The sequence below is a fragment of the Sinocyclocheilus grahami genome, unplaced genomic scaffold (assembly GCF_001515645.1).
Source record: "Sinocyclocheilus grahami isolate Dianchi unplaced genomic scaffold, SAMN03320097.WGS_v1.1 scaffold318.1, whole genome shotgun sequence".
In the NCBI taxonomy this organism is placed as follows: domain Eukaryota; kingdom Metazoa; phylum Chordata; class Actinopteri; order Cypriniformes; family Cyprinidae; genus Sinocyclocheilus; species Sinocyclocheilus grahami.
The window spans coordinates 74850-88331 of NW_015505497.1; the positions used below are offsets into that span (position 1 = coordinate 74850).

General features: G+C 37.6%; 1 protein-coding gene across 3 annotated transcripts in view; it reads left to right on the top strand.

Annotated features, from left to right (window-relative positions):
• lrrc75bb (leucine rich repeat containing 75Bb) overlaps nucleotides 1-8797 on the top strand; it is a 32918-nt gene extending 24121 nt beyond the window's left edge. Inside the window, exons 4-6 of one of the 3 annotated variants that reach the window (XM_016294442.1) lie at nucleotides 6086-6350; nucleotides 6650-6988; nucleotides 7552-8797. In XM_016294442.1, the coding sequence (XP_016149928.1) occupies nucleotides 6086-6350; nucleotides 6650-6958 (574 nt within the window). In that variant the 3' untranslated portion in view covers nucleotides 6959-6988; nucleotides 7552-8797. The other 2 variants (XM_016294439.1, XM_016294440.1) reach the window with 2 other exon arrangements.
• The last annotated feature ends 4685 nt before the right edge of the window (nucleotides 8798-13482 follow it).

The following is a 13482-nucleotide window of genomic DNA, read 5'->3' on the forward strand; positions in this document are numbered from 1 at the left end:
TTATATATAATAACATTATAATCCAATGCTAGTTTTACAGTTTTAATAAGTATAATTATTTTTATATTTTATTATTTAAAAAATTAATTATATTTTAATAATATTTGTCTTTTTTCATATCTTTAAAGTGTGTGTGTAAGTATATAAGTATATCATATTTTGGGTTTTTTGTTAATAATTATAACCATTTTATATGTAATTTAAATATATATAATTAATTAATTATAATTACATCTAAAAAAAATTACAAAAAATGTGTATGTAAAAAATGGGTTAAGACTAGAATAAAAAAAAAAAAACACACACCAAAAATGTGTGCAAGGACTTTGCTAAAATGTTTAATTATGGCTTTAATATTTTGAGAATTACCACAGCAGAACTGCAAATAATACAGAGAGCCCTTGCAGCTTTTACACCGAGTTGTCTCTCTACTATCCACATTGATATATATAGCATCGACTATCTCACCAGTACTGAAATGGGATTAGCCAACTGGAAAGTCATTGTTCTGTGCAGTTCACATTTAAGATGGCTGGGAAAAGGTGTATGTGGCACTGAAGAGAGACAAACCCTGATTACTATCCGCAGAAGGCTCAGAATGGCCTCAAACATCATCTCGGGAGAAATTTAGAGCCCATGGAGAAGAGGGAGAAATCAAAAAATGTGACTTAGACTGTCCGTTCGGCAGAGGCACCTGGCGTCTCAGAGACATAAGCATATATAGAGCATATGTCAAAGTGTCAGTATGGGGCAATATTAATGCAAATGGGCCTTCAAACCTGCCACGTCATCAGGGCTTGCTAGAGAAATCATCTGAAGAGGGTTTTGACAACGTTATTTTGAGAGTCATGGTGGCGTGGTATGTAGATCCACACTGACAGGCTTTTGAATAGGTTTTACCCACAAGTCAGTGTGTGATGAGAAGTGGAGCTACTGGAGCTCTGCATGTACATCTCAGGTTTGCTTAGTCAACCCATTTTACTGTGCAGAAGACGCAATGTACATCTTTAGCTAATTAAACCATGTGTTTGGTGGAAATGACGGTGTAATTGTGAAATGTAAGTACTAGGGCTGTCCATTTAACGTTTATGTAGTGCAATTAACTTTTTGTAATGTCTATTCAGTGATATTGCCTGCCACCATAATGAAATTTGTTTGAATTGTTTTATTTTGGGGGCTTTTTTCAGCAAATTTTGTTGCATGCGATTTATTTGATTAATTAATCATCGTGGCATGTAATGTAATTGGACTAAAATTTGTCAGAATGTGTCATATGTGGCAGGCTCCTATGTTTGTATGCTTGTTTCCTTGTAGTATCTAGCTGTTTTTGAGATTACATTTGATAGGTCATGTAAGCTCTTGGTGAAAACATGTCAATATCCCAAAGGGCAGAGTGGATGTACGATGCAATTAGAGCCAGTAGATCTCTCATTAAGCAGGTTGTTCAGTTACTCCATGGATTCTAGATTGTTCCACAGTTCATTTAATCAATACATTGATCGGCTTTGTCTACTGACCTTACATATAACCCTGGAAATCACCTTTCAAATTTCATAATTTCCCCTTATTGTAGGACTTATGTGCAGATCAATTGTACAAACCTTTATGTATATACTGTATATAAAAAGTAACAAAGCACAAAGCTTAGCCTATTGCGATTTATTGGATGGGAGGTGCACTATATGTACGGTTCATATTATATCTATTATAGATCAGTGTGTTGAACATGAAAAATGACGGACAATGTTAAAGTCTAACGCAACCACTGCCGTATGGATAGCCCTGCCACTTTACCTAAAATTCAGTCTTAAATGGTATGTTCCTGACAATGTCAGCAGCCCATGTTAACAATGTCCCTTAGATAAAGGATAAAGGATGCATTGAGCCTAAACCAGGATAAGCGCTGCCATGCTACCTTGCAGATGGGCAGCCAATTCTGTATTGCAGTCTGCTACCTACCCCATCCATTCCACCCCCATCCCACCAACTCCAGGAGCTCTCAGCACCCTTCCTCATGACTATGACACCAACACACAGTGTTGTTTTTGAAAAGGGCTGATCCCTGCACTTTGTTTGGCTGGACCTCTGGCTCCTACGCAGAACAGTGCTAGCGGCGTGCCAGGCAGCCCCTGTAGGAAAGCCCTTAATCCAATCAGACAAGCCCAAACTCAGAACAATAGAGCGCACGGCGTAGGAAGTCCAAATCCTGCAGTCACAGCAAAAGCCCCTCTGAATGTAATGCTATCATCCCAGGCAGAGGAGACTTGGACTTTCCCCTCTGCAGAGGGGTGGGGTGCTGCAGGGTGAATAAAGGAGGGAGCTGCATTGCTGTTCAGTTGTCAGCTCTCTAATTTAAAGCTTAGTTAGTGCACATGGAGCCATTGCTCATGCATAGGAGTCTTTATTACTACCCCTATATTCAGAATATTTGATGTCGATGTAATGCAAAAAAGCGGCCTGTCTTCCATAAATATGTTTGCAGGAATTGACAACCTTGCCCCCTGGCTGCTGTGTCGTCAACTACTTCATCTGCACACAAGTACAGTATATGGGGGAGCTGCAGAAGCAGTACCTCAGAGCAAACCACACACAATTGCAAACATCTCTGTCAGCCCGAGTTTCCACAGTTTTCCGTTTTTTGGTGTGTGCACTCATTTTTTCTGACAGCCCTGACTTGCTTGTCAACGTGACCGCTCTGGGCAAAAACAATGACTCATTGAACCCTATCCATCCATCCATACATTCAATTTCCATGTTTCTCTCCCTTTTTTGTGAGTCTAAGAGAGAATCTAATCCAAAACCCACAGTACTGTGCATGACTCTGTGCTTTGAAATAAGCTTTTTACTGAGACTGCTCAGTTTTGTTGCTCTGGCTTTGCACATATGGATATGCGGAGGACGTGCTGATTGTTAATGTGCGGTGACAGAGGGGGCAATGCAGGCGCTGTGCAGTCTCTGCACATCACAAACAGCATTGGTCATCACTGTTAGAAACAGTTGGCAGAGTTAGATTTAAATTGCCTGTCACTTTCTGACCTTTATCTGAGAAAACAAACGATCTGGTTAAGTCACATGGATTTCGAGATTGAATGATGACTGATGTTTGAATGAGTAATATTTTTTATGGGGATCAAGTCAAACGTAGTATACTGTCACATAATTCATGTTCTGTAATAATTCTTAGAATGGTGTTGGTGTGTTTTTTTGCTTGTATATCTAAGGCTGTTTTTTCCTAAAGCAGTGGTGGATAAAGTAGCCTACCTGAAAGCCACACTTAAGTAAAAGTACAGATATCTTACCAGAAAGTGACTCCAACTCCACAGAAGTTGAAGTCACCGTTTAGAATATTACTTGAGTAAATCTTAAAATATGTGATATTTATTGTACTTAAGTATGTAAAGTATTTTTTTTATATTAAACATACTTAAGTAGCCTACTGAATGTAAAAGTACAAGTAAATGCAAAATGGAAAAGGAGCAAATAAATACATATATAAAAGAGTGTATACAGTTTGAGTAGCCAGATTGTGTTCAGTTTTAACTCTTTCTTCCATTTTGTATCTTTGGGTAAGAATAAGAAGCACTTCATAGGCTACTACTTAGTCTCTTTCATTCCAACATAATAAAAAAACATTTCTGGAGTCCGCATCTGAAATAGGGTTGTGCCGATAGACGATAGTATCGTGTATCTACGATAATCAGAGATCTCGCCTGTGGCTGATGCCTTTGACGATAGAAAGACTTGGCTAGTAATACTATCTAATTAATATTAGGGCTTATTTGTTGCATTATTTTTTATTTTTCCATGTTTTTACAGTGTTGCGCATTATAACCAATCACACATGATTATGCTGAGCTTATGGCCAATCAGAGGCGCTCAGCGTGTGCTGACTGTATTCTGACTCGCGAATTCTCTCATCATAAATAACAAAGTGCAGATGTACATGCAATGTAAGTATGAGATTTATTCATCATATAGTGTAGATTCACTGATTCGACCACAAAACTGCACACTTCACAGTACGTCAAGCACCTGGCCAAACTGCTGAACACCAGTTCTTCATTTAACAACTCCACAGAAACGTCTTGAAAGAGGGTAGTAAAACAACCAGTGTGCCAGTGGTAACAATGAAGCCTGCAGATGTAAACCCACCACAGCACCTGCTCTGACCACACTCCTAACTCATGAGATTATTGAGAGAATTGTATTATGGAGCAGCAGCAGCAATCTCTTTCCACTTTATTTTAATCAGCAAGGCCCTGTCTGTTCCACAAAGTTTTTTAATGCTTACAGTGATTAAGGACTAACAAACCCCAGAATGCCATTCCAAGACTTTATGGAAATGGAGTTCTTTAAGAGTGAACTTGAGGACACAAAGAAACTGGTGGAGGAGGCCTGAAACTGAACACGTTGGTCGCTTGTGCAGATTTTGTCAAATGGAACTGAAGCAGGGTCCTCACATACACACAGGCTTTCCTGGCGTAGCATATTTATGTTCATTGCCCTGCTAAAGTCTTTTCCATTTACCAACCTCAGGGCATACAGAAAGAGATGACCTGGAAAGAGTTTAAAGAGTCTGCATTTTACGAGATGGGAAGACAGAGCTGAGTGGCAGAAAAAAAGAAATAAATGATATTCTTTTGCCCCTTAGTAATATTTAACTCATGTATATACTGTATATTTAGATTTTTCAGTGCGAGTTTGTAATATCTATATATTGTCAGAATTCTATTTTTCTTTCTACTTTATTATTTTGGATCGATATTTACTAATGTTAAAAAGTGCTTAAAGCATTTAATAAAAATACAACAGAAAATTACAAATTGCTTCATGAGTGCTGTGTTCCACTTCGTAGGACTAATATTTTACAGTTTCTATGGTTTTGGAAACACTTCATTGATCATTTAACTTAAGTGTGTGACTTAAGATTATTCCATCACTCAATCAATTTTCATTCAGTACTTGAATATTACTCAGTTTGAGTTCAATTTAAATGCCTCTTATTTACATTTCAAAAGCCATTTAATATTTAATATAACCATTCATGTTTTTAATATAACCATATGTTTTACTACTATTATTTTACTGTATTTATTTTAATATTAATTATTTATTCATAATAATTTGCCTTGTAATCCAAAAATACAAGACACACATTTAAAATACTTTGCAGCTGTAATGTATTATTACATTTGATTATTTTGTTTTATAAGAAGCACAAAGCTGTTTGAAACCCAGGTCCAAACAAGTAAAAAATAAAATAAAAATGTAATGCAAAAAATTGTCAACTTGCTGAATAATTTGCCTTGTAATCCAAAAATACAAGACACACATTTAAAATACTTTGCAGCTGTAATGTATTATTACATTTGATTATTTTGTTTTATAAAAAGCACAAAGCTGTTTGAAACCCAGGTCCAAACAAGTAAAAAATAAAATAAAAATGTAATGCAAAAAATTGTCAACTTGCTGAAATTCTGCAATCTGATTGGCTGTCAGTGAATTACAACTATCCGCGGCTGGCCTTCCAGTGGCAGGTGAGTATTCTTCCACTGAACCACCAATGCTTGTTAGCAGCATTCTTGTGGTGCCTCACCGGGATTTTACAGGCCTGCTTTAGAACAAGTGGCATTTATCCTTAAAAGTCTCTTTTCAACCACTAATACTTAAGGTTTGTTTGTTTATTTATTTATTTGAGAGGTTGTCTCACTGTAACTTTATCGGTCTGTTCTAGAACTCTTGAAAGTCTTGGCCTCAAAAAGCAGCTTACATTGAATGAGAATAATACCCTGGACTTGTGCATGTATGTGACTGTTGTCACTTAAGCTCTACCACCCTCACAGTTCTAAACCAAAAAAAACTAATCTGAAACAGAAAAAATACAAATGAAAAAATGGGTAAATTGCATTGCATTGCTATTTAAAATTACTTTAAAATGCTCTATTAAATTACCACATTATTCTGTAATAATGTGTAAGTAAATAATAGAATAAAAATATGCCATGTTTATTTTTTATATCATGACTGACACAGTAGCATGGTAATTTAATGTAATATGCTAACACTACTTTTTTTTCTTTCACAGTTTAAAAACTACACTGAAAAAGAAATTAACACACGATACCATGGTTCTGTCTGGTATCCCCCTTTCCGGCCGTGATCTACATCGTGTGGCATACTACCTTCAGAACAATGGTTCATCTGTGACGGCGGTAGACATCAGCTTCACAGAGCTCCAAGACGACAGCTTGCGACTTCTTTTACCATTCTTAGGAGTGCTACCCAAACTCACCACCCTTGCAATCAACGGTAACCGGCTGACTGTAACTATCCTTAAAGACCTGATAGAGGTGGTTAAGGACCCCAAAAAGTTTCCCAGTTTGGCCTGGGTGGACCTGGGCAACAATGTGGACATCTTTACTGTGCCTCAGCCGTTGCTGGTTGCCCTACGCAGACGCTTTGGAATGAGAAGCAGCCTACCTACCATCTACGAATACAGTGAGGGTCAAGGGTAGACATCAGCTTCACAGAGCTCCAAGACGACAGCTTGCGACTTCTTTTACCATTCTTAGGAGTGCTACCCAAACTCACCACCCTTGCAATCAACGGTAACCGGCTGACTGTAGCTATCCTTAAAGACCTGATAGAGGTGGTTAAGGACCCCAAAAAGTTTCCCAGTTTGGCCTGGGTGGACCTGGGCAACAATGTGGACATCTTTACTGTGCCTCAGCCATTGCTGGTTGCCCTACGCAGACGCTTTGGAATGAGAAGCAGCCTACCTACCATCTACGAATACAGTGAGGGTCAAGGCAGCAGCTACTGCCTAGACACTTCTACTGAAGAAATCAGTGTGTTTGACGAGGAAGAGGAGGAGGAAGAGGATGAGCTGGAAGACCATCTGGTGCTGGAGCCCTGGAGTGTAGAAGAGAAAAATACATTGCATTACTGTGAAAGGTGATGGACTCTGCTGTTCCTTGTGGTTTGGTATCCAAATAAATGTCAAGTGTATCAACATTGTAAAATCATTAAGCACCCCTTTGCCACAAAACCTAAATGGAGTGCCATGAGACAAAATGGTTATGTAAAGTAGGTGCCTGGAGGTGGGATTTTGAAAGAATGAAGGGGGTAAGAAAGATCAGGACCTATTCTTTACTCCCCTATCTTTATTCTTTAGTCCAGTTGCTGCAGAAAGCACCAGCGAATCTGTCGTTTGCCATTTTAAACTTAACTAAACAGAACGAGACAAATTTGTAAGACATAAAACAATTACCACAAGCCAGTCTTTGCCATCCACATCAGCAACTTTCAGGCTTCTGATGTGAAACTTTCACATTTGGCTTGTGACAGATTCGGCCAATTGCTCCCCTCTGAGAAAGCTTTTTGTCCAGGGTAGATTCGCCTCAATTAGACGAGCGCAGAGAGCGAGGAGAGGTGAGAGAAGAGAGAAAAAAGGCTGCTGGAGTGCCTGCGGGCTAGAAGGGATACTGATGTCTGTGTGTTTGCGCGCGTGTGTGTGTGTGTATGATGTTTTTCTGGAGGCTTATGATGCAATGTGCATTTGTTATTCTAACGCTCCAAATAAAGGTCAAGTGTATCAACATTGTAAAATCATTAAGCACCCTTTTGCCACAAAACCTAAATGGAGTGCCATGAGACAAAATGGTAATGTAAAGTAGGTGCCTGGAGGTGGGATTTTGAAAGAATGAAGGGGGTAAGAAAGATCAGGACCTGTTCCTTACTCCCCTATCTTTATTCTTTAGTCCAGTTGCTGCAGAAAACACCAGCGAATCTGTCGTTTGCCATTTTAAACTTAACTAAACAGAACGAGACAAATTTGTAAGACATAAAACAATTACCACAAGCCAGTCTTTGCCATCCACATCAGCAACTTTCAGGCTTCTGATGTGAAACTTTCACATTTGGCTTGTGACAGATTCGGCCAATTGCTCCCCTCTGAGAAAGCTTTTTGTCCAGGGTAGATTCACCTCAATTAGACGAGCGCAGAGAGCGAGGAGAGGTGAGAGAAGAGAGAAAAAAGGCTACTGGAGTGCCTGCGGGCTAGAAGGGATACTGATGTCTGTGTGTTTGCGCGCGTGTGTGTGTGTGTATGATGTTTTTCTGGAGGCTTATGATGCAAATGTAGCTTTAGCCAGAGCTCATTAAACAGGACACACAGGCAGCCGAGAGACTAACAATGCCACACAACCGACATGATTATTTTTCATTAAATCGCATCCAGTTTGCAACAAGGGATGACATTATAAGACACATAAACACCTGGCAGTGTTTCATCAGTGCAAAAACCATGTTTGTATGGTCACAGTGAAATTGATTTCAATGTTTTTAAAGGAAAAACAAGTTTGAGTCATGTCAGTGTTTTGTATTTTTTAAACAAATTTGATGTAACCGAGTTCATTTATTAATTATTAATGCCGTGTGTGCGCGAACGCACGAGTGTTTGACAGTAAATGTGACCTTTTGAGTTTTTATGATGCCCTTTGCTCCACAGGTGTTTTTTCCTTTACAGACGTGTGTCTGATTTGCACTTTACATGACGACAGGCTTTTTTAGTTAGTTGGCTGGTCATCTCCATCTTTTTTAGTCATATTTATGACTCCAGCATCTAAACTTTCTTTGTAGCTCAAAGATAATGTGTTCAGTTCTAGTATAAATGTCACAAACAGTGTGACTCTAATTGTTTCGAGCACCTGGATGTTCTTTTCCTATCTGTTTTATAATAAACACTAATGAATGATTGTTCTTGCTGTGAAATAAACTCTGTTTGTACAAAGACTGGGCATCATTGTGTTTATGAGATGACAGCTTCTTTTTTAAGTGGCTGCATTTGACAATGTGCATTCGAGAAACAGGCTGGACAGGAACTGGAATAATCCAGTTTTTTTTTTTTACCTGCCAGATGTGTTGTTCTCTAATTTGTTTCCCAGAATTTATGTACAGTAAGTAATTACAGGAGTCAGCAGTGCAGTCACTAAGTACTGGGATGAATAATTAAACTTTCTAACTTGATGAATCGGTTGTGGGAGTCTTACAAAAAAAGGTACTGTAAGACCATGGTTTCCATACTCATATATGATGGTATTTATATGGTGTATTTAAAAGAATATCAGTGCTTGTTTTATATTCAAAAACCTGGTATCACTACAGTGTTTTAGCTAGTGAGCATATGCCTTTTGCCACAAAACCTAAATGGAGTGCCATGAGACAAAATGGTTATGTAAAGTAGGTGCCTGGAGGTGGGATTTTGAAAGAATGAAGGGGGTAAGAAAGATCAGGACCTATTCTTTACTCCCCTATCTTTATTCTTTAGTCCAGTTGCTGCAGAAAGCACCAGCGAATCTGTCGTTTGCCATTTTAAACTTAACTAAACAGAACGAGACAAATTTGTAAGACATAAAACAATTACCACAAGCCAGTCTTTGCCATCCACATCAGCAACTTTCAGGCTTCTGATGTGAAACTTTCACATTTGGCTTGTGACAGATTCGGCCAATTGCTCCCCTCTGAGAAAGCTTTTTGTCCAGGGTAGATTCGCCTCAATTAGACGAGCGCAGAGAGCGAGGAGAGGTGAGAGAAGAGAGAAAAAAGGCTGCTGGAGTGCCTGCGGGCTAGAAGGGATACTGATGTCTGTGTGTTTGCGCGTGTGTGTGTGTATGATGTTTTTCTGGAGGCTTATGATGCAAATGTAGCTTTAGCCAGAGCTCATTAAACAGGACACACAGGCAGCCGAGAGACTAACAATGCCACACAACCGACATGATTATTTTTCATTAAATCGCATCCAGTTTGCAACAAGGGATGACATTATAAGACACATAAACACCTGGCAGTGTTTCATCAGTGCAAAAACCATGTTTGTATGGTCACAGTGAAATTGATTTCAATGTTTTTAAAGGAAAAACAAGTTTGAGTCATGTCAGTGTTTTGTATTTTTTAAACAAATTGGTAACACTTTACAATAAGGTTCATTAGTTAAACATTAGTTAATATATTAACTAACATGAACTAACCATGAGCAATACATTTGTTACTGTATTTACTAATCTACGCTAATGTTAGTTAATAAAAATACAGATGTTCATGTTAGTTCACAGTGCATTAACTAATGTTAACAAGATTTTAATAATGTATTAGTAAATGTTGAAATTAACATTAACAAAGATTAATAAACGCTGTATAAGTGCAGTTCATTAATAGTTCATGTTAACTAATGTAGTTAACTAATGAACCTTATTGTAAAGTGTTACCAACAAATTTGATGTAACCGAGTTCATTTATTAATTATTAATGCCGTGTGTGCGCGAACGCACGAGTGTTTGACAGTAAATGTGACCTTTTGAGTTTTTATGATGCCCTTTGCTCCACAGGTGTTTTTTCCTTTACAGACGTGTGTCTGATTTGCACTTTACATGACGACAGGCTTTTTTAGTTAGTTGGCTGGTCATCTCCATCTTTTTTAGTCATATTTATGACTCCAGCATCTAAACTTTCTTTGTAGCTCAAAGATAATGTGTTCAGTTCTAGTATAAATGTCACAAACAGTGTGACTCTAATTGTTTCGAGCACCTGGATGTTCTTTTCCTATCTGTTTTATAATAAACACTAATGAATGATTGTTCTTGCTGTGAAATAAACTCTGTTTGTACAAAGACTGGGCATCATTGTGTTTATGAGATGACAGCTTCTTTTTTAAGTGGCTGCATTTGACAATGTGCATTCGAGAAACAGGCTGGACAGGAACTGGAATAATCCAGTTTTTTTTTTTTACCTGCCAGATGTGTTGTTCTCTAATTTGTTTCCCAGAATTTATGTACAGTAAGTAATTACAGGAGTCAGCAGTGCAGTCACTAAGTACTGGGATGTATAATTAAACTTTCTAACTTGATGAATCGGTTGTGGGAGTCTTACAAAAAAAGGTACTGTAAGACCATGGTTTCCATACTCATATATGATGGTATTTATATGGTGTATTTAAAAGAATATCAGTGCTTGTTTTATATTCAAAAACCTGGTATCACTACAGTGTTTTAGCTAGTGAGCATATGCTTTGCAGTCTGTAGTGCTGTCCTGTACAAAAGGAGAGGCTCGTTTTGATGAGGTTTTCTGCCTCTCTTCATTTCTCATCCTGGTGTGATCAATACTGAGGGTTTCTGGGTGTCTCTGTTTGCTTAATGTGAACAGTGCTCTGTGTTAGCAGACAGCACTCTCTTAATGAGACTCCATAAGTCATTTCAACAGCTGGCAGCTTTCACAGGCAGCCGCTGGATCTCCACACCGCATACAGAGCTCTAATTCGCTAATGTATACTGCTGTGTAGGATTGTTTTATTCATATAGCTACTTAATCATACATATGACTCCAGCATCTAAACTTTCTTTGTAGCTCAAAGATAATGTGTTCAGTTCTAGTATAAATGTCACAAACAGTGTGACTCTAATTGTTTCGAGCACCTGGATGTTCTTTTCCTATCTGTTTTATAATAAACACTAATGAATGATTGTTCTTGCTGTGAAATAAACTCTGTTTGTACAAAGACTGGGCATCATTGTGTTTATGAGATGACAGCTTCTTTTTTTCTTTTTTGTCTTTTTTGACAATGTGCATTCGAGAAACAGGCTGGACAGGAACTGGAATAATCCAGTTTTTTTTTTTTACCTGCCAGATGTGTTGTTCTCTAATTTGTTTCCCAGAATTTATGTACAGTAAGTAATTACAGGAGTCAGCAGTGCAGTCACTAAGTACTGGGATGAATAATTAAACTTTCTAACTTGATGAATCGGTTGTGGGAGTCTTACAAAAAAAGGTACTGTAAGACCATGGTTTCCATACTCATATATGATGGTATTTATATGGTGTATTTAAAAGAATATCAGTGCTTGTTTTATATTCAAAAACCTGGTATCACTACAGTGTTTTAGCTAGTGAGCATATGCTTTGCAGTCTGTAGTGCTGTCCTGTACAAAAGGAGAGGCTCGTTTTGATGAGGTTTTCTGCCTCTCTTCATTTCTCATCCTGGTGTGATCAATACTGAGGGTTTCTGGGTGTCTCTGTTTGCTTAATGTGAACAGTGCTCTGTGTTAGCAGACAGCACTCTCTTAATGAGACTCCATAAGTCATTTCAACAGCTGGCAGCTTTCACAGGCAGCCGCTGGATCTCCACACCGCATACAGAGCTCTAATTCGCTAATGTATACTGCTGTGTAGGATTGTTTTATTCATATAGCTACTTAATCATACATTACAACAATAGAACAATGTTAAATAAGTAACTAAATATGCTTGTTCAAAAAATAACAAAATTGGGAATGATTTGAAGCAAAACGAGGCAAGATTGTTACCCCTTAATAATTCCATTAATCATTTAATGCATCATATGGTTAAATAGATTAACAGCAGTTCGGATTAATAGGGAGGTGATTTAAATGAAAATATAATGAATTATTTTTTATCTCATCTGTAGTAGGCTTGGATTAGTTTATTGGTTTATATAACCCTGAAAAAGTCAATGACATTTGATGCATTCAACTCTCTAACTGCACACAGTGACAAGAAACAGCAGCTTCAGTCATCTTGTCTGATTGACGAGAGTTCACTGTCCTTTGTAAACTATGTGTTTTGAGACATCTGTGGTTGATTTGCTCCATGTGTTTGCTCTTTGTGTTTGACTTTCTTTCAATGACCTTGGTTGCAAAATTAATCTCTTTTTGGTCCAGGCCTGTCCCTGGGGTGCATTAAAAGTCTCCGAGGGTCTGTGTCAGTGTCTGCTGGTTTTACTTGCACCTTTTAGGGGCTTAATAAAAACAAGCCTTGAGACCCAAATCTTAATGACACCAGGGAATTTTCCGCATGAAACTTTGCATGCAAGTTATAGTGTTCCTGGAAGACCAGAAAAGTTCTGGGAAAACTAAACTAGACTGGTGTGCCTCTTTCTTGCTATTTTGAAATTTCCTGTAACATACACTGTGTCATTCTGTTTATTCAGACACAACATCTGCACATGAGGTTTGAATTATCACTTCTATTATATATTTAATAGACGGCCTTATTTACTAATGATGATTACATTAATTATTACATTAGTTTAAATACATAATACACTTACAATTTTATTTGAATAAAAATGTATATCAATAACGGATAAATGTCATTAAATGAAAAATATGTTTTTAAAGTACAGTTTAGTTTTGTATTAATAAATATTAAGTATAAATGTATCGTACTGTAAAAAGCGCTATATAAATAACGATGACTTGACTATCATATAGCTATATTTAAGGTACTTATACCCTCAATAATAAGTAAACTATCATTCCCATTGTATTTTGCTTAAAAAATGAATTATTGAAAATTGTCTGTACTCCAATCTCTAACACTATCAAAATCCTTTATCCTGTCATTTACATTTTTAAAGAGTTTCAAGAATGTTTTAGGTAACTTTTGACTGATCAGTAATGGCAAAAAGCT